The sequence below is a fragment of the Sphaeramia orbicularis genome, chromosome 9 (genome assembly GCF_902148855.1).
Source record: "Sphaeramia orbicularis chromosome 9, fSphaOr1.1, whole genome shotgun sequence".
NCBI lineage: Eukaryota > Metazoa > Chordata > Actinopteri > Kurtiformes > Apogonidae > Sphaeramia > Sphaeramia orbicularis.
In genome coordinates, this window is record NC_043965.1 from 33,808,639 (window position 1) to 33,831,322 (window position 22,684).

Genomic DNA, 22,684 nt, shown 5'->3' on the forward strand with positions numbered 1-22,684 from the left:
GTGTTTTGTTTTCGTTATAGACTGCATACTGTGTACACCTAAAATGTTTAATATATTAGTTGAGATGAAATAAGGTGCCTTGGGTCTGGACAGTTTAATGAACATTTGCTGTTAATGTACAGTACTTACTTTACTGTTATGTCAAATGCTCTTTAAATTTTACTTGGCTGTGTAATATTTTTAAAGGGAATTTTGCAAATATATAACATATAACGCATTTGCAATATGCCTTGTGGAGAAAAAAAATAAAAATTAACAATATACAAGATCATAGTGTGTTTAATGAAAAAAAACATAGATCAACATAAAATTACAAAGTAAAAGGTTTTATCTCTTGAATGTTTTGGGCCCCTGGTAGGAATTTCCAATAATTGTCAAACATCTATTTGGGTTATCATGATTAATGAAAGCCACATTTGTGATAACACCCATATCAGTACACCTCTGTTCTGTGTGTTAACTGGTAATAAATATATATTGTATTTTTATTTTTGGATGCTTTTTCAGTGTTGACTGCACTATATTTACCATCTTGCAAGTGCAGAAATTTAGATTTAGATATTTGCATGCAGCATCAACATTTGGTGGCTTTGTATAAAGAAGAGTCTTACTTTTCAACCACGCTCTCCATACTCATTCATTCACCAGTATTAACAGTAATATACAGTACATGTACATGTAAAAGGCCTTGATAATTATGAAATATGGGGCTTGATGATTCCAAAATCACATATTCTTGAAAGTTTTTGGATTTAACAAAGGCATTGAGGTGATCAAAGCCACATCGTCTGTACATGTGAGGTCTGAACAGGTTCTGTATTACAACTGGTCCCCAGGCTCTGTGATGGGCACTTGGGGTTCCTCCTCACAACTGTCCTCCTTCCCAACCCAGTGGATTCCATCACCATTCTCCCTTGCTGGGAGATGTGGTGAATGCTGGCGCTCCAGTGTGGAGAAGGTGGTAAACTGGACTCTCTTTCTCTTACTGGTGGGTGAATGGAGGGACTCGGTGTGCATAGGTTTGCTCCTGAGGGAGCCCACACAGCTAATGGGAGAGTCTGTAACAGAGGCCAGGCAGCTGGGCCTTCTAGACAGAGAGGCAGTTTTATCAGGCACAATGTCTATCACGGTGGTTGTAGTTTGGGAGTCTTGTTGGATTGGACTGCCTGGCACGCTCATCACTAGCTCAGCATCTGTGCCAAGCCACACCCAATCATGTCTATGTCCTGTTGGCTCCTGGTTATGAGAAGGGGGCTTCTTGTGTCTGAACTTAACAACATAAGAGATACAGTTGACCAGAAACACCAGGATGGCCAGGCAAAAGACACCCAACAAAGCGTACATCCCAATCTCCAAGTCTGTGAGAGGCCTGTTGGCCAACAACTCCTCACCACCAATTTCCACCTCCACTGATTCCCTCCCAGGCACCTCAACCTTGGTAGGGAAGTTGTTATAGTTCACCAAGTTACCAGGTGCCTTCACAGTGCTAGTGAGGCTAACACTGCCCATGTCCTCTACTATCATATTGTCTGAATCATATCCTTTGCTGCTTTCACTGGGGCTGCTCATCATGTTGACGTTGACCATGCTGGTAGGACTACCAGGGTTTCCAGAATTGCTGGTCTTTCCAACTCCTCCAAGGCTGCCGCTAGTTATGTAAGTGCGTTCTGTAGATTTAACAGTGGTTGTGATTTTCTGCATTGCACCCTCCTCTCTTTCTGAGCTTGCAGGTGGATCCCTAGATGGTATCCTCAATTTCTTCTCACTATCTGCACCCTCACCATCATTCCCGTAGTCACTGCCTTTGTCCTTGCTACCAACATTGCTGCCGTCAGAGCTGGAATTATTGTCTGGGCGCCGACTGTTCACCTGAAACTTGACCTTAAGGCTCCCATTGCCTACAGCCACAGTGCTTTTACGTTTGGACTTTTGGCAGGCTTCACAGATGGACAGTTCCACTTTGACCAGCCCACCCTCACCTTCTCCTTCCGCAACCACAGCCTGAGGCGTGCCCTGCACTGACACCACACCCTGATCGAGAGATGTCGCCGTCAAACGGTAGAAGGCAGGATCATAAATATCGAGAGGTGTCTGGTTGCCATCACTGAACTGCACCCAGGCACTGATGAAAGCTTTCTAAAAAAAAAAAAAAAATATGGGAAGCAGACCATGTTCAAAGAAAATTTGTGTTGTTATCACTCATGAGAAACATGGCAGATGTACTAAGCTAAGATCATTACCTGTCTGGGGCTCTGTAGAATTTCTTGCGTGGTTGTTGTAGCGAGGATGGCCTTGTTGCTTCCAGGACTGAGCTGAAGCGTCATGGAGAGTCCTGTGACCACCTGAACCCCCAACTCAGTGATGGTCACCTTCTCATCCACAACCTGAATTGGTGTCTTACCCAAGATTGTGTCAGAAAGTGGAGAAAACACCTAGAATGACATGGAAAAACTGTACATTAGCTGTGGATGGAACAGGACATGTTCTGCCATTTCTCAGTGTCATATTAGAAGTTTGGTAATATCAACTTTGTGGTAAAAATATTCAGGAGGGTTTCAAATGAGAGCTTGTTACCTGGATTGTGGTTGTCCCTAGGTCTCGTCCTTGTAGCACCCTTCCTGCCTGTAGTCTTGCTACACGTGGGTCCTCCACCTTCATGAAATATCTAACTAGCCTTGTGACATCCACCTGCCAATCAGAGCCCAGGAAGTAGGCCTTAGGATCCCGAGGGTCTTCCTGCTCAGCTACAAAATGGGTTAGCACTCGCACCATGGCGTGCTGAAACTGTAGCATGCAGCCCTTCCCCTTTCTGTCCTCTTCTTCACTGTTCCAACCAGGTCTGGAGTATGAGCACAGAAAATACACATATAGGTCACACCTGTCACACAGTAAATGCTTTGTTCTGCTATACTCCAATCACTCAAGCCCATCTCTTTGCTTGATTGGATCGCAGTAAGATACTGCAGTACATTATGTAATGGAATGAAAACCCTAAACCCTTAGAAAGATATGATTTAAATTTACATGGGCTAAAGGACATTTCTATAAATCCCATCTAGAAACCAAATAGAGAAAGTCTCTAGGTAAAACAAATGGGTTGTTTGTATGTCTCACCTCTTGGATGTCAATATCGGTACCCTCCAGCTTTTGATCTGGCTTAGGTCTGTGTCTGACACCTCAATCTGAAGTGGGAGTCGGGGCATCCACACATTCATTTCCAGCTGAGCACTCAGGTAGCTATAGGTGAAGTTCACCATCATCTTCAACTTCCCTTTTGTCTCCTTTCCATTCACAAACACATAATCGCACCTGTCTGAAACCTGGATAAGAGGCGATAATATACAAAGAGAAAGAATCCGTCAGAACGCAAATATCTTATCACTTTAATTTGAGTGATAATATCAAAACGTTTGTGTAAGTCCGCTTGGGTAAACAATCTATATCAAACTCAGAATGAGATTGTTGTCAATGAAGGAGATGTTTGTTATCTAACCAAAGACAAAAAATAATCAAGCATTCTCATAAAAGTCACTATTTTAACAAATAGGCCATTGCTGCAACAACAGATTGCCTTGCAGCAGTTTTGCACTGCATGTGTTACCATAGTAATGTCAGCTTGCAGTAATAAACTACTGTGATGATCACCGGGCCGAAGCTTTAGGAAGAGGCGGTATTGCAATTTTATGTTAATCAAAATATGTGGTGCAGAGTTGAACATCAGTCCTTCACAGCCAAGTGCATTCATTACCCATAATTTCAAAGGTGACCTTGGCAAGTTTAGGCGACTGCTGAAAGATCTCATGGACATTTTGTGTCCCTGGTAGACACAAGTCAGGAGCTTTGCCTTGGTCCCCTCAACAGCCACTACTTGAAATAAATTGGATAATTAACGCCACATTGAAATTCAGTCACCAGCTCTGAGATGTGCATAGGGGAGAGAGGGAAAAAAACTATGACTTTGACAGATAGCCTAAGGAGGAATGCAAATGGCAAATGGATTCCTGTTCTCATTCACATGAACCCAACAGTTTGCTGGAGGATAGTCTGTGACAGGACAACCTATTTGTGAGAGAATCTTATGACATCATTGCATCTGAGTCAGTCAATCTGCACTCTTGACCAGAACTAAAGCTTCTGAATGACCATGTCACTGTATGTTCTCCTTACAGCTCACTGCAATTCCCTGACCTCTTTTCTACAAATGATCCTATGCTTGATTTATATCCAAACAGCAGATTTGTCATATCGGGCACTGAAGCCCTTGAACACTTGTTAAGGAAAAAAATTGTAATGCAAGCTTGGGACAATAGACAAGCCATGATTTATCTCCAGTAGAGTCATGTGGAGTTTTTCATTTTAATTCAGTGTGGAGGTAGTCAACCAGTCAGCCACGATCCAAGTTACTTTGCTCATTTCCAGTTTTTTAAGGAAACTAGAGCTCCGTGCTCAGATTTTACACCAGCCATGTTCGAATAATTTTCTGAGGCACCAGTGTAAAGGGACTACTGTTTTAATATACCATCCTTTCACTTTTTCCTTATAATCGCACACTTTGGCTAAGAATATTCCGCTGTGTTTTCATGTCAAAATAGATTTCTATTTAAATAGTTTTTTGGAGGGAATACAGTATTCAACACACAGAAACTGGAAAATGATGAGATGCCGGTTTCACTGGCATCATTGTTACTATTTCCCTGAATGAATGCAGCAGGAAAAGTTATAGTGTGCAGGTTGTGTAGCTCCGTTGTGAAAGGGCAAAGTAAGTTCATGTGGTGCACTGAGTTCAAGCAATAGCCATTATGCATTATGAAAAATCCAAATTAATCAACCAAGCAGAAGTATATGCACCATATGCCCAATCTAAAAATGTTTAAGTGTCCATCCTTCAATCCTAAACTGACAAGGAGAATGCCTTTGCACGTTTTAAGCCCCACTGTCATTTATCCACATTTGAAAAACCTTTCCATCATCACGGATTACACTTTGTTTTGCTTTGTTTTTGTCACATGAGCCATCTATTCAAGATAAATCCTTCCCATCTATCACTAGCAGATTTGATACTCTTCAGACACACTACAAGAGAAAAGATATCTGAGTCAAGCTGTTAGACTAAGAAGATTAAAGGGAATATTTGTGACTGAAGCTGCTGTCTGGTCAGCAAATACACTGAGAGCTACAGTAAGCTTAAATATTACAGGGTTGAAAAGAATGATTTAGTCCACATCATCCCTCCTGACATCCAAATATAATCCTGCTTTTCTTATAACTGACACCCATCTGTGTTTAATAAATGCACACTTATTGTATGCATGTATTATGTGCTGGAATGTAGTCATGGAGCTTATTTTTTAACTGAGGCATCTGTTGTTTGCTCAACCTGCTTTGGGACATACTTTTCCAGCCAAAAACATATTAAGAGACTAAGGTCCACTACATGTCTTTATTCTTTGTTTACAATGTTGTTCTACCCTTGAGTAAATACATTCTCAGCCTCTGACCTCAGGGGCCAGGGGCTTGACTTCTAATTTCATCAGTAAACAAAGCCGGCTTTTGGCAGTCAGCCGTGCCCAGGTTCACAGGATAAAAGGGACAAGTCACTGGATGGGAGCGCAGTGGCAGGCTGTGAGGTCATTTCTGGTGAGCGATTTAGCTCAGTGACTCTTCATTGTCCGCGAGATTGATGGGTAATGTTGTTGGAGTACAGCTAATAGTTTGTTTTACTGTGTGGAAAAGAGACAGAGAGCAAAGGTGACTTTGGTACAAGTTATTTGTCCATCGCTGCCCTTCCCATCACACATGAAACCAACCTTGTCTCTCTGGTGCCAAGTTTGTAGCGGCAGCTCCAATTGTCCTCCTGCCCCTTCACTATAGACAAGATAAACAGCTTATTCCTCTATTGCCCATTTTATTTTCAGGTAGTGCTTAACCCTTTATAGAGCGCTAATAGAAATATCCTGAAATTCAAAATGTTAACCTGAGTATGTTATTGGAGGACATAAAAAGACTTTATTACTTTTGTGCAATTTTTCAAAATTTGTTATTGATGTAGAAAATCAAGGTTAAGGAAGTTACCATATTTGGTTTCTTACCCATAAGTGTCAAAAAAAAAAAAAAAAATCAAAGGAAAAAAAATAAAGGTATATATAAACAAGTGCCCCTTGCACGTATTGTAGCTTATTTTGTCATCGATCCATCTGATGTCAGCATATCAATTGCCTCTATATATGTGCCAAGTTAGAAGTAAAATGAAACAAATTTGATGTTTTTATAGACATTTGAAATTTTGCCCATTATAAGTATATAGTAGAAAAACAGATTTTAAAACAAGTGTTCAAAGAACGCAAACCTCCGCCAAGCACCCCGAACGGTGTACATGTGTGGATTGACTGTTTCTTTTTTTAAATTAAAGAGTTTCAAGGTTGTTCCATACAGCAGAAAAAGTTTAAGCTTGGTACCAGACATGTGTATGTCAAATTATATTAAATTCCAAGCAATATTTGTTGAGTTATAATGAAAAATGTGTCGGAAATGGGATTTTCAGTGTTAAACTGAAATGTCCACAGAGTCCACATTCCACAGTGGATGTGGACAATTTTGTGCCAGATACAAGATATTGTTCTAATCTATGGGTTAATCAAATTGGAGGCTAATCGGAGTCGTTTTGAGTTTTTTATGAATTTTAGAAAATTGCTCAATGATGAGAAATAGGAAAATTTGAGATTTTGTGACCTTGCTGTGACCTTGAACTTTGGCCTACTTGGCCCAAAATTTAATGGGTTTGTCCCAGGGCCTAGGCCTATCTGTGGGTAAAATTTGGTAAACATGGTTGTAATAGTTTTCCTGTAAAATTGCTAACAAACAAGCAAACAAACAAACACACAAAGCAAAGTGATCAGAATACCTCCTCACGGAGGTAAAAATCAGACAAAATTTTAACTTTGACCTTCTTTTCCCAAAATGGAATGGCATCTATTCTTGGTCACTAGCAATGTATTAACCCAATTTGGTATGAATTCAACCAATAGTTTTGCTGCTACAGACTTTTGAAATTTTGCCCATTATAAGTAAATTGGAGAAAAAAAAAGATAAAAAAAAAATCATAAAAAATTTGAACTTTGACCTACTTTTCCCAAAATGTAACCACAACTATTCTTGGTCACTGGCAATCTATAAACCCAGTTTGGTAGGAATTCAACCAATAGTCTTGCTGCTAAAGTGTTAAACAAACAAACAAACTGAACCAAAAACAACACCCCTTGCCTCCCCTTCAGGGGGCGGGGTAAAAATAGAAGAAACACACAGGTGAAAGGAACATGTATTTTAGAAAAGTAGAACATCACTTTTAGATCATTTGTGCAATGTTAGTGCTGATCCAGATCCCTGTCAACATCCACATTATCCCTTTGAACATCATTCCTTACATTAGTACCATTACTTCATGGTACCAAACAAAGCAGGTACACTCACTGTTCATGCATAGGTGGACCTTACAGACCCTGTAGACCACAATGGACCTGAGATTGTTGACTCACTGTCCTCACTGGAACTGATGCTGTCACTTTTTTGTATCGCATTGAAATTGAAATTACCAAAAATAATCGCTTGCTGGATAAAGGGTTAAGGTTGTGTGCAGCTAAAGCGAATACCAAAAAATAAAGGTCTTCAAAGTTTGAAAACAAAAAATGTCATTTCACCTTGGTTTCCTTGTAGCCAATTGGAAAATGAAATGCATTAAACCAAAGAATCTAGATCATCTTTCAGTTTGATAAGTGAGGTACTTTAAAGTATGTACTCAGATGTCAAATACTACCTTGAGTATGTCTTCATCGGTGGAAGAACAGTCGGTGTAGTCGGACACGTCAGTCACCACTCCATCTTCCTCTACTGCGACTATCCTCACAGGCGTCACCACCTTCTTTCCAGTCAGAACAGCTGTGTTGAGAAGCTCTGTGTCCTACAGAGACGAACATCAGCCAAAACATGTTGTTTAACACTGTGATAACAAATTCCATAATTATAACCTTCAGCAACGAGGTTATGCGATAATTCCCACTCACACTTACCAGTTGCACCAACTGGCTAATGGGAGGAAACGGGGACTGTAATTTAGAGGTTGTTTGAGTTTTAATAATATTGCTGAATGGGAAGGGGTGTGGACTACTTGCCTTGGTGTAAGTCTGTACGGTCCTTTTGTTACATTTATATTAACCCATAAAGATCCAGTGCAACTTTTGTGTCAGTTCCCAAAATAATTTTTCTCTCTATTTAACCTTAAGTGATTCATCATCATTTATTGCAAAATTATCTTCTTTATTTTGCATATTTTTTCTGTGAAAATCAGATATTTTCTTCCATTGAATTCATTGATCATGTAGATGCTCATAAAACTCAGATTACAGTTGAGGGTTTTTGTATCAAAAACAGAGAAAACTGATGAAAAAGTGACTTTTTCAGCAAATCTATCAATAACTGAACACATAAACAACACCTCTCCATGTACTGTTATTTATCAAACTCCATGGGTTTTACTGGTGAATCAATGTTGTAGAACAGGTGTGTCCAAATCCGGTCCTGGAGGGCTGGAATCCTGCATGTTTTAGATATTTCCCTCTTCCAACACACCTGGTTTAATGATCAGCTCATCATCAAGCTCTGCAGAAGCCTGATAACGACATAATGCTGGAAGAGGGAAATATCTAAAACGTGCAGGATACCGGCCCTCGGGGACTGGATTTCGACACCCCTGTTGTAGAAGATGACGGTGTTTCCATTGTAACTACGGAGCCTCTGAACGTCCAAATGGGTCACATCTGATGACCATGAAAAGATGACAAACTACATTTTACACCAATTATTTACATGGATTGAAAGGATTAGTGGATCACCAGGTATTATACATTTACATCATTAGATGGTTTAGGTCAGCCGTGGATGTTTGGGTCTTTATGGGTTAAACTGTTATGGTGCTATTCAATATTATTACGACATAGCAAAGGTTTTTAGGAGCAGAGTAATGAGGGGTGTAAGTAGAAGAGAAAGGTAGATACAGAGGCACTGAATTGTGACTTAGTGACTCAACAGTCCTGATGAGGTAAGAAGGCCGTTCCCTCCCTTTGGGAAGCCAGTGGGGAAGGCAGGGTCATCGCATGGAAAGGAGAGCTAATCTGGGATTTTTCTTCCCAGGCGTGTCCCTTGGAGCTATGCCATATCACTTCAGACATGGTCAAGTAGCAATCCTGGACATAGACTTTAATACATGTCAGAACATATTGCGTAATGCTTATTATATAAAATGTTTTACCTTTCCCTTTGAACACACAGATTATGATAATGGTGGGGTTTTGTGTTGAACGAAGCATTACACAATCACTGTACTCACTCATTACCTCTATGCACATGCATTTGTGTCAATGCATGAATAATCAAAGACTAAAAATGAAGCAGATGGATATCTGCTCATCCTATGTAAAAAAAAAAAAAAAAAAAAAAAAATAGAAAGAAACACACTGTTTTAAATGAAGTTGAAATAAGTGGGTGATTTATGTGTCTGTGTGGGAATTAGTATGAGAGCAGTGGAGCGCAGCCTTGTCAAGTTCTGTGACTTATCAGTTAAATCAAATTTAAAAGGACACTTGGCCAGTCCGAGCACAAAAATGAGGCAGATGGATACGTGTCCCTTGACTGTAAAACTAGCTTAAATGAGGCTGAAATAACCGAACATAATTTTTTTAGAACTGTAATTACAACATACTTAAAAAACGTAGATCTGGAGCTTGTGTCAATGAGGCTGTCACCATTATATAGAAGTATTGAGCAGCAGCACTGGTTGGAGTTCATAGAGTCAAGCTAAGAGTGATCAGTCACTGCTAATGTTCCCTTGAGCCAGCTATCAAATCTCCTCATGTTTGGCCCTCAGCCTGAGGTCAGCGTCTAATCCACAAGAGAGATGAACCATGTCAAATTCACAAATCAGGATAACATATCCTCATAACTTCAAGCACCCCAACTCAATTCTGATGGAAATGCAGCAGACAGCACAGTGAAATACTCCATAAGCAACCTGCCATCCAAAAATAGTAACTGGCAAAACTGAACTCTCCAGTGTACAATTTGCATAGTGCATTAAAGGGCCAGTGTGTAATATTTAGGTGGCTTAAGAGGATCTAATCACCGAAATGGAATTTTATAATTATGTTTTCAGTCGTGTATAATCACTTGATAATGGGAATCATTCAGTTCTCACATGGACTGACTCATTATGTCTAGAGAGGGAGTGTATTGCCTTTCAGAGAATCCATTTAGAATGAACTTCTCTTCACTTTTTTCCTTTTTTGTAGTTGGGGGGGGGGGGGGGGGGCACCCACTATATGTTAAGGTGCATTATTGTCACCTGTGTTTGAGTGTGAACCAAGGGTAACATCACAGAACAGACAAAAAACTTGCAGTAATGAGTGACTTGCATGTTTTTACAGCTACTGTGAGAGTTTGGGGGTATTTGATTGGTTTTAAACTGCATTTTAACTAGATGTCACTAAGGCCATGTATACATGTACCTGGGTATTTATAAAAGCAGATCTTTCTCCACCTCCGTTTTCAATAACATTGTTCACACTAGATCATTTTTACCTCCGCCATGGAGGATATGTTTTTGTCGGCGTTGGTTTGTCTGTCTGTCTGTCTGTCTGTGTGCAAGATAACTCAAAAAGTTATGGACGGATTTGGATGAAAATTTCAGGAAATGTTGATACTGGCAGAAGGAACAAATCATTAAATTTTGGTGGTGATCGGGGGTAGGGGGGGCCCACTGATCTGCCTTGGCGGAGGTCTGCACTCTGAGTGCTTTTCTAGAAAAGCCAGCGCAGACCTCCGCCAAGGCAGATCAGTGCCCCCCCCACCCCCAATCACCACCAAAATTTAATCATTTGTTCCTTGTGCCAGTATCAACATTTCCTGAAATTTTCATCCAAACCCGGGGTACTGATCTGCCTTGGTGGAGGTCTCCATTCTCCAAGTGCTTCTAGTTAGAACAGTTTTTATCTATATGAACCTGCATAAATACGCTATAGGCGCTGTCATGGGGTTAGGATAAACAAAGGCTGCACACATGCTCTAAGTTTAGGCTTAGGTCATATCTGATTCAACAAATTTAAATATTTCTCATGCACACACTCTCCCACCCTTACACACACTTAGACATACTCTTTTTCTTTTATCCTCTGTTCATATTTTTGTTATACTTTGTATAATGTTGTTCTACTCCTATTGTCTTTCTTTAAGCTAATGCTGTAATGAGGTGACATTAATTACCTCCGCCAAGGAGGTTATGTTTTTGCCAGGGTTTGTTTGTTTGTTTGTTTGTTTGTCTGTTTGTCTGTCTGTTAGTGTGCAACATAACTCAAAAAGTTATGGACAGATTTTGATGAAATTTTCAGGGTTTGTTGGAAATGGGATAAGGAAGAAATGATTAAATTTTGGTGGTGATCGGGGGTGGGGGGGCCCACGGGGGGGGGCACAGACCACAAAATTTCATCAAAATCTGTCCATAACTTTTTGAGTTATGTTGCACACTAACGGACAGACAAACAGACAGACAAACAAACAAACAGACAAACAAACAAACAAACAAACCCTGGCAAAAACATAACCTCCTTGGCGTGGGGGGGCCCACGGGGGGGGCCACTGATCAGCCTTGGCGGAGGTCTGTGCTCTCCGAGTGCTTCTAGTTACCTCCGCCAAGGAGGTTATGTTTTTGCCAGGGTTTGTTTGTCTGTCTGTCTGTTTGTTTGTCTGTCCGTTAGTGTGCCACATAACTCAAAAAGTTATGGACAGATTTTGATGAATTTTTCAGGGTTTGTTGGAAATGGGATAAGGAAGAAATGATTAAATTTTGGTGGTGATCGGGGGTGGGGGGGCCCACGGGAGGAGCCACTGATCAGCCTTGGCGGAGGTCTGCGCTCTCCGAGTGCTTCTAGTTTTATAAGCTTCAGGGGGTTTTCTGATCTCACCTGCACAATTTGTTTCTTTGTTTGCCCTAATGTTTGATTTGTTGTTCTGCAAAATAAATAAATAAATAAATGAATAAAAACGTGATGTGATTTTCTTAAAATCTCCACTTTAGCAGGAGTTTTTATAAATATTAGTTTTCAGTGACTTGAACTGGAGTTTCATGTGGAGGCAAAAATATTTTTCAAAAAATACCCAGCTATATGTATACATGACATACTATATATATCATACACTGAACTAAGTTATCTAATAAATTATAATGTACACCCAAATATCTAATACCACTCCTAACAGTAGAGTGCCAAGAGGTCACTGCACCAGGTGGCAGTGAAACAAGATGTAATTTTGTTGAACACAGTGGTGTAAACACTCATAATTTTCCATATTTAGTCGTGAAGATTACATCGTGGATTAATTATAGATGTAGCACGATAAAGAGACCTGACACCAAAATAGAAGCACGTTGAAGCAGCTGCTGAGAGGAAAGAATGACCATATATTGCATGCCAGAACAGAGCAGAACAACACAGAAGAGAGACATCAGCTAGCTGACAGTCAACAACACAAGGTCACTCTCTGCTCAAAATAGAACCCATTTGCTAAACAATCCAAAGCATATCCACCCGTCTGCGTATGCAAACCAGACAGGAATGGATCAGAGCAAAGTGCATTTCATGATAATTTCATGCACTCAACGCTCAAAGGATGCAGTCTCAGTGTTGGCGTTAATGGAAACACTGCTGCTGCTTACATTGATGCCAGTTTTAATAATGATTCCACATGATATGTACGCAGTCCGTAACTCACCATCACCAGAGGGGCCAGGCCAACGAAGTCTCTCTGAGTGGTATAGATCCTCATGGCTCCTTCAGTCTTGGCTACGTTTTTGGATCCTAACGGTAGCTCCAGCTTCCAAATAATCACCTGACTATCAAGAGGACTGCTCAGCTCCTCTACCTCAAAGTCCATCTGAAGTATCTCCAACAGGCTGCTTTCAAGTCTGTGTAGAAGCAGAGAACTGGGTTACTGAGACAAACAGGCATAGGATGCATTAAAACATCTCTTTAATTACGCAAAAAGAAATCAAGTGTAATTTTATGTAAGAAAACCATGCCAAAACAGATATTGTGCAGTTTCCACTCACTTACGGTAATATTATCCTCTGTTTTTTTTAAATCCAAAAATCAGGTCATTTGTCTCTAATTTTTGCTGGTTTTGTTTGGATCACCCTGATTCAGACACAAACTTTTGGATTTGTAGATTCAGACTTATATCATTAGATTATTAAATCCAAACTACACAGCTCTGCCAAGAAAAACAGGTGAAACTGATACTAAACATGGGTTTACTTTAAGTGTTTTTATTTAAAGAGATGGAAAACAGCATTAAAGCAACACTAACATACCCTCATATTTTAAGTTTCCCCTGGACAGATATATTTTTCCAGTATTATTTTTATTTATTAATTTTCCAGTATTATTCATTAGTAATCAAGGAAATTGACAACTAATATCTAGAGGCAATCATTTACAACAAAATTTAAAAAACCACCATTTTGAATTTTTAGATGACTATTATGACAATATTCACAAATATATTGTGGACATTATGGATATTTTGGACATGTACGATGAAATGCAATGTTATTGAAATACACATATGACAAATATTCACTGTTTGGACAAAAGTATTTGGACATAATGAATTCTGGTGTTTCTTCACTAAAGAGAGGCCTAAGCTTTATAATTTCATACTATGATAAATATTGCAATTAAAGTGTTTTCATTTGTATGGGTAATTTTGCTTACATTGCATTCTAAAATGCTTTACTCTGGTTTTTTAATGAAATATCCTCTAGATTTCAGAAGTATTTGTCACATTTTGACCATCAGTAATCATTTTAACCACAAATAAATGTCTGGATTCAATGCTTAACTCTTATTCAGGGAGAAAAAATCAGCCTCTATTTTGACATTTATCAGGATAATTTCTGACATCAACAGAAATTAACAGTTTTATCAAGATAATATTTCAGATTCAACAGGTATGTGTCGTCCTACAGGTTGTAGGTGTTATGTGCCCCACTATTTTTATCCATATGGTGTAATTGTTTGATACTGACAGCTGTTTAGAGGATTATTTTATGGTAATGACAACTAGTATGTCACTCAATGATTAATGTATTTACTATATTTGTGAGCGGTTTCAGTATTCAGATTTTTTTTGGATCTTAGTATTGATGGGGATGAGCCTATGTTGAGAAAGAGTCAAGACCGAGTCAAGACCGGTGGTTTTTAAATGCAGTTGAGACCGAGTCAAGACCGTGTCTTTGTGGAAGCAAGACCGAGTCGAGACCAAGACCATAAAACAAGTCAGTTTTCAGACAATACATCCTTGTTCATATTTCACCTTAAATCAGGGGTGTCCAATCCTGGTCCTTGAGTGCCGGTTCCTGCTTATTTTAGATGTTTCCCTCTTCCAGCACACCTGATGGTCGTTATCAGGCTTCTGCAGAGCTTCATGATAGGCTTATCATTTGAATCAGGTGTGATGGAAGAGGGATACATCTAAAACATGTAGGATACCGGCCCTCGAGGATCAGGATTGGACACCCCTGCCTTAAATAAAACACGCAAATCACTCTCCTCCACACTTTTTTTTTTTTATTATTATTATTTAAATTTATTTATAATGATGGATAATTAGATTTCTTGTTAACATTCACATTAAAAAATCTGTTGGTCTCGAGGACTCACTCTGAAATTATGAGTCCTCCTCCTCCCACTGTGGTCTGAGACAGAGTCAAAACTGAGTCCTTGAAGGGTCAAGTCTGAGACGAGACTGAAAAAGCAGAACTTGGTCTCGAGACCGGTCTCAGACTCAAGTATTATAACGCTAGATCATAGGTATGCCAAATGCACCATAAAGCTCATACAGCATTCAGCATACAGATAAAACCAGTATTGGATTATATGATGTAATCCAATTGTAAATCAATGTCGGATCCAATCGGATAATCAATATCTGTTTAAATTACATCTGATCAACTAGGCCCTGGTGCACATGGAGCTTTTATATTGTGGCTACTGGCTATGTCAAAGCATTTTAAACAGTTTCTCCACAATAAATTCCTGTTGAGATAATCATGACCAAGTAAAGACGGCATGATTATGCAGGAGGGGCTTTGGATTCTCCAGTGCTTGACCTACAAGTTAGTGTAGAATCAAACTCAGTTGCCCAGAGGAAAATACACCATCCTTTTATTGTACTTTTTTAATGTCTAAAAATAAAATAGATTAAATTAACTTAAGTTTCTTTGACATAATAGTTAATGCACTGAATGAACATGTTATCTGCAAGATCATGGCCAAAATGTGTCAAATCACACAAATTCCTATAATAGGAGCTGTATGTATTTTGTGGGATGACATTGCTGCCATGACATATTGACATTTTCACTGTATGCACTGAGAATGAGTCAATATGACCTCATTTGTAATGCATAGGCCAAATGTATTATAGACTGCAAAGAACAGCAGACCATACAGTTTTAATGTTCAATATCAGACTTATCATATCTGCACTAATTTTATGTTTGGAAAACTGCTGAGTCTGTAGAAACTAAAGTAGTAACTTTAATGAACAGGATTAAAACAGAAAATTTACAGCTTATATTGTTTAGTGAAACACAGTGAATGTAGTGTTATGAATAGAAAAGAGTATGATGCAAGGACTTGTGGCAGGACCCAATCCTTTTTTTTTTTTTTTTTTACCTTTGAGGACTGTGTATCTGAAGACATTTTCCACATAAACTAAACCAAGAAAGAATAGAGGTGAATTTCACTTTGTTGCCTGTACCCTGGAGCTGCTGGTACTGTTAAATGTGAACAGAATAAAAGGGGGTCTGAGGGCCGCAGCCTCCTGCATACACAACAGTGGAGCAACCTTTGTAACTTATAATGGCCTCTCAGTGATGCCAGCGAGAACAGAGTGTCCTGTGTATGGATTCAATTTTCTGTCGAGGCCCAAGTTAGTTCCTTTTGTTTTATTTCTTGGTGCTGTATTGAACTACAGAGAAGATATATTAGTGGGCTGAAATACAATAAGCATGCACATACACACATGACGCTATCGGAGGTACTGCATCTGTGTCAGTGCAGATAAACACTTGGCTCTGTTTATTGCATGAAAATGACTTCAAAACTGCACCATATCAGCTGCCATTTGACAAAACAACTACAGAAACTGCTAATCGTATTTCATTTAACATTCCTCTTGTGTTTCCCATTGTCATTCAAGGCTCCATTATGTCTGCCTTTATTAAAGACAAATTGAATAATCTCAGCATATTGCTTAGACCTGAGATTAACAGATAATGGCGCTCTGGCATCCAAATACTAAAACAAGATATGTTTGCCTCACACATCCTTATATCCCCTTAAGTATCCATTAACACAGATATCCATAAGATAGGTGCTTTTGTTGTACTATTTATGCCTTTAGCCATTCTTGCAAAGCTTGCAGCCGATTGATGCCTTAACAACGTGTTTATGACCGCCAGTCTGTCTATGAGTAGCAGCACTTAATATTAAGATCCAAACCAAGCTGCTGGAAGAGAGGATAAAAAAGCTTTAATGTACAGATACTCACTAGAAAGTAAAAAATAAATAAATAAATAAAATAAAATCCCCCACAGTGGTGTGACAGTAGACTGACTCTGCAGGGGTTCTGATAGTTTCATGACATTTGAGCAGAGATTAGGCAGAATAACTGACTGAAAAATATGTTAACCCATAAACAAGTTGTGATAATGCTATAATCCAAAACAAGAGGGGAAAACAAATTAATGAGGTCAAAGCAATAATGACATGCAAAGATAAAGTCAGTGTTTGTCCTTGTTTAAAGCAGTTGTGTCTATGATGGTGTGACCACTAAAGAGTGTGACAAGCAACGATATTCAACTACAGCAAGTTAACCTTTTAGCACACTGAGGATAATTTCAACCTTTACTTAGAAACATAACTGCTTTAATTAGCCTTCTCTATTTTTGAAAATGTTGACTGTTCTTGCTCTTCTCTGGCAATGCCAACCATTCACACACAGATTAGAGCTTTAGTTTTTAAAAAGCGTTTCTTGGAGCTGCTCTAGAGGCAGAAATAATCTTACTGTTAGAGTTAAATCCCAATGGGTGAACCCAAATAATCAGTTTTTTTGCAAGAACTGGCAAGCTTAAATGGCAAAAGGAATTCTAAGTCAAGTGCACAATAAAAATGTAAATAATATTGTATGTATCGCATTCAAGATGCTTGAACGACCAGCAAAGCCAGTAAACTCACCTACAATTCATTACATCATGTTTTTTATGACTAACAGCCCTCAGTATATAAAAAAGATGAGGCAGAGATTTAACTTAACCAGCTGAAATTATTTCTGCCTCTACGGATGGAACAAACAACTCATTGTGTTATTTACACCTGTTAATTGTACATTACATGAACGCTGCTTCATCTTCGTTGCTACAGTTTATCTACATGTAAGAACACTGTTGTGGCAGCAAATTAAAAGCAATCATGCAAGAAACAGGAGGCTTAAAGGACATGACAGTGAGCATTGGGCCTTGAATATGACTAACTATTAAAATAAACTCAACTTATCTCAGTTCAGTGAAATAAAGTTGCACTGCACTGAAGTCAAAACATCATCCTAGAAAAGCAGCTTGTTGAAGAAAGGGTATAATGGCCCTATTTAATGAGTTTATAGGGTAAGTTAAATACTTCTTAGCAGCCTTAAGAGCTAAGATTGAGCTTGCAAATTTCTTGTCCTGAAACAAGCTCCCAGTATTGTGTAAGATGATATTTATATTTGTTAAGCAATTTAGCAAATTCTACTTAAATAATTTAGCACTTTATTCAAGCTTTGGTAACTCCTTTGTTTAGAAGAGTAAAGGTAAACACTCACTTTTACACAAGTCTTTTTTAATATTGGTATTGCTTCTTTTAGGGCTTTTCGCTTTGAAGTCACAGTTAAAAATGTTATACAGAATGTTAGGACGTGCAAAGCTGCTAAATGTTAAGAAAAGATTAAAACGTAGGGGAGAGTGGGGCAATGAAGGAGAAAAGTAATGCTTATTTACAAGGGACAGCTTTACAAGAGCATCTGCAGCCAACCTGCGCTTAGTGTATAAGAGATGTCCTCTCAGGTCACAGTACATTATGCTTCTACATTAAGCTCCTGTCAGACTCACAGAGTGAAGGTTGTTTGTCTTTTACTGCACAGGTTCAAAAACAAATACCGGCATGTTTGCAGGAAATATATTTCAGTAATGCCACAGCTAGGGGCAAAGGTATTCCACAGTACATCAAAAGTCCTGTTAGAATGCTAAGTTCAAGCCAAAGAATAGCAGGTTAAGCTGATAAATATGTAATTATACAGCACCCACAGACATATATGCTAATGTGAAGACAGCAGACTTGCCTCTTTCCAGGTATGGGGGCCTTCCTTTGACAAACAACAGCAATGGCTCCATCTGCACCCATGTCCAGAGTGATGTCCCACAGTAAAGAGTTACTGGGTGTCGCTGTTCGAAAGGTCACACCTTTCTTTACTGTCGCTCTGTGAAAAGTCAAAAATGAAAAGGTCAAGAATGCGGTAAATGTAAAATGTCCTGTATTAATATCCAGTCGAACATCAATAAGTGATAGGAACTTTTGACATTGTTCTGTTTCATACATGACGTGAACAGTTCACCAAACATACTTTCTTTTGTTGTGTGTCTAATACTTTTACTTGCTTCTGCATTTTTAATACCTATACATGTAACAAGTTGCACATTGTAAGCTTGTTAGAAATTTCAGTGCATATTTTATTTATTCATTCTTCACATTTTCATATAATTACCATGAATTCAAGGTTTTACACAGAATCATATATTTAACATTTTCTTATTTAAAAGAGTGATATTTTGCTTTTTTTTTTTTTTTTTTAAATGGAATTATGCATTTTAAAGCATTTCCCTGTGGTCTCCATAAACTGTAAATGCTCTGCTTGGGTCTGAATTCTTCATTAATTCAACTCCACAGGTCCATCTTCAACCCTATTTCTGAGTAATGACACCTGAAAGGTTGTTTTGAGCAATGGCTCAAATTGGCTGTGCTGCTCTGTCCCGTTCAACCAACAACTGAACATTTTAGGTAATCGGCTCGAAGTTTGGACATATTTTCAGTATGGACTACAACCGCTGCTGCTGACAAACAATTATGTTGTACTCAGAGAAATGTTCGTCGGAAGTCTTGACCTTATATGTACAAATGTCATGAAGTAACTAGTTATAGACATAACAAATTAAGCAGGAATTAAAACAGGTTGTCGAAATCCACTTGATTTTTGCCAAAAATGAATATAAAGATAGCTTTGCAGCACCTGGAGGGTTCAAATTCAAACTTTTTGAACTATTAGGGTCCACAAATACACAAATAAGTGTACCAAAGACTAATAAAAGTGGGTTTAGCAAAATATGAACCCTTTAAGAAACTATAGAAGACTGCTGCATCCTTCATCACACCATAAGCACTTTTATCTCCTCCCAGAAGGAGGGAGGAAGGGAGCAAAGAAAACATTATTCTCTGTGTTCATTTTTACGTACGCTCATTATTTAATTTGTACTAATGGATCATTATATTTCTTGGCCTCTAATTTGTAAATGGTAAGCATTATTCAGCTGAACACGAAGAGTTTCCCAGTGGGCTTTCCCAGCATAAGCAGCTCGCAGCAGGTGAATGTTAATGAGACATTCTACAAGAACTGTGATCAAGTAAGGCCAGAGGAAAGCGCACACGTAAAACTGCACCTTATTTTATACTCTCAAAGCTCTCATTAGTGTATTCTGTATACCGAATTGTCTCAAAAACTTCAAATCAACAACCTTTTGTACATTTTCCTGTTCTTTTGCATGCAAAGCTGTATGGTTTATCGCTAAATCTTTGAGATAAACACTAACTGTGGAGTGCATTATGGGCCTCTGAGGAGGCGTAATCTGCAATAGGAGCAAAACCAGTCTGACACTGAGCAGTTGGGATGAGGGTTGGATTTAAAAAGTCAGAAAGTGAAACAGCATTGCTCTTTGTTCAGCAGAGTGAAACAAAACAGTTTACCAACATGCATTATCTCCTCATTGAAATATTTAAAGTTACCTCTTAATGGATTTGTGGTGAGTTTTGTGTGCGCATGCTTGTGTCTGTGAGCGTGTGCAGTATAAACATTTAACATCTGCACATTTAAGTCTTGTCTCAGGTGACCACTAATCGTTGCGTGCATGTGTCTTCCATTCAGCCTTGTACTGTCTGACATTACACATAACTGATCCATAGAAAGGTCTTTTCCTTTCCGATTTCTGCAAAAACTGATTTGTCTCTTTGTGGCATTTAAGACAGTGTTGAAAGAAAAAGGTCAAAGAGTAAAAAGAGACAAGCAGTGTCTTTTTCAACCAATGTTTTAAACTAAGGCTATTGTGACCAGAGGATTGCAGGATCCCCTTCCAGCTGCACCCAACAACTGATTAACAAGGATTCAGTCGGGGATCAGGAGGTTAAAAGGTGAAATCATCTGATGTTGTTGCTGTGCGGTAAATAAAAAAAAAACTGTCTTCTGCATGGGTAAAAAATGCAGTTTTGTTTCATAGCTGTACACTTTGTAGATACTGAGTTTTATATGTATTACAGTCTTAGTATTGGTGTAGTAAATTAATCTGACAAGAAACGACTGCCCTGTCCAAGCAGTAGCCCAAATAATACATGAAACAAATGCTCAAGTTGGACTAAAGTAGAGCAGAACTGAAAAAGGATGAAAAATTAAGTAATGTAGGGTTTTTGTTTTCTGTTACTTGGATCCAGCTAGTGGAAATGCCAATACAATGAAGCAACATGTTAATTATCTCTGCCTCTACAATTATTTTGCACATCAACCCTGAACACTAATGATTATAGCTGCTACATTTTTTCTTTTCTTCCTTAAATCACAAGGCGTCATTTTTTCCTCACTTTTTCACATAAAATAGCAATCAGAAGTTTTGTTTTACAGATGTAGTGTTTATCAAAAGGTCATTTTTTAACATTGCGTTGTGTACCCGGCCACACCAGTTTTATATTAAAAAGATAAAGTGCAGTATGATCTTTGTCTTTGTCCTCAGTTATTGTGAATAATCAGCGTGGTAAATGGCCATGTATGTCTGGAGTATTAATGGTCCAACTTGGGATACCCTGCTGTGATGAAATACCTCTGTGTATTGAGCTGAATGGAGCAGGGTTTAACTAATAAAAAGTGACAGTAACAAGGAGACTTATCTAGAGCTTCTTTCAACCCCCTATGCGTATAAAAAAAATCCCCAGTGACTCAAAGAGGCGTTTTTCTTATGAGTGGTTGGGAGCAGGATCCAGTGTCCATGGCTTTGGTTAGCAAGCCCTCAGGAGGCATCGGGCAGGGGGAGGCACCAGGGCAGGGAAGATGGATGGCTGTGGAGACTGAAGCTGACAGTGTGTGAGAAAAGCAGCTCTCAGGTGCTGCACCTGCCATCCATCTCACTTCTGACCAGGCAAGGCATGAGTGGCACTATTGTTCCACCTTTAACATACTCTTCACTCACCCACACATACACATAAAATACTTTTACACATTTGTACACACATAAAGTGGCACACAATGCAATGAACACGCACACAAACTGTCAAACTCACTCAAAGCCGACCTTGGTCCGTGGCCTTCATCACTCAGATCCCTTCCCTTTTGTTATTTGTGGAATGTAGTTTTCTTTAAACTTATTTTAAAGATCACAGAGCTTTGGCGTGAAGCTCAGTAAAAGAAAGAAAACAATAAGACAGAACAAAAATGCAAATACATAACAATAAATCAGAAACTAGGACTGATCAAAGACCCGCAACCTAGACTGTATCCTCTGTGCAAGCTAGACAGTCTGGCCCAGATGCATTTCATCACCAAGGCCGCTATCAAGATGCTACATAGGGTTTTTAATTACTTCCCTCATATAATTTGTGTTCCCATCTCTGGCTTTGTGAATGCATCACTACAGGGCTACCGTACCACCGGTGAACCCTGGTGCAAACGGAAACAGATGCATTCATTAATTATGCAGGCAAATGTCCACCGTTTAGCCAGTCTGATGGCCAGCCATCAGCAACGTGCTTAACGTACTTATGGAGCAGTTTAGGGAGTTGGGGAGACGTTCATGCCAACACTCCTGCCAGATGGCAGACACCACAGCACTAAAAACTGATGTAAAAGACCTATTTGTCACACAGATGAAAAAATAGGATCCCCAAACTGTTTGAAGTGTTCATAGACACAATATCCTGTTGATACACAATCCTGTGTTTGTTTATTACCATAATACTGCTTTAAATAAAAACCAAAGAACAAAACTATTAGCCATGTCTCATTAAGAAAACAAGAGAAAACATTATACATCATTTTATTCAACTGAGCTGATCTCAACTGTTCATATAAAGGATAATCTAATTGCCCTTCACATGGGAAGTGCAATAATGGCAGTACAATACTTTATCTATGACCTTTATCAAACTCTCACCAGGAATGACAGGTTCATTTTGCTGAAATGGACAGGTGTGGCTTGTCGTTTTTTCAGTCGACCTCAAATTTGTATGTCCCT

The 22,684-nt window shown here is 38.9% G+C and overlaps 1 protein-coding gene across 1 annotated transcript in view; it reads right to left on the minus strand.

Annotated features, from left to right (window-relative positions):
* Positions 1-77: 77 nt before the first annotated feature.
* LOC115425126 (transmembrane protein 132D) overlaps positions 78-22,684 on the minus strand; it is a 31,794-nt gene continuing 9,187 nt past the window's right edge. Inside the window, exons 3-9 of the mRNA XM_030142483.1 lie at positions 18,481-18,618; positions 12,814-13,006; positions 7,811-7,954; positions 3,115-3,320; positions 2,575-2,839; positions 2,241-2,432; positions 78-2,136 (exon numbers count right to left, since the gene is read on the minus strand). Coding sequence (XP_029998343.1) covers positions 820-2,136; positions 2,241-2,432; positions 2,575-2,839; positions 3,115-3,320; positions 7,811-7,954; positions 12,814-13,006; positions 18,481-18,618 — 2,455 coding nt within the window. The 3' untranslated portion in view covers positions 78-819. The remainder of the gene's footprint in view (positions 2,137-2,240; positions 2,433-2,574; positions 2,840-3,114; positions 3,321-7,810; positions 7,955-12,813; positions 13,007-18,480; positions 18,619-22,684) is intronic.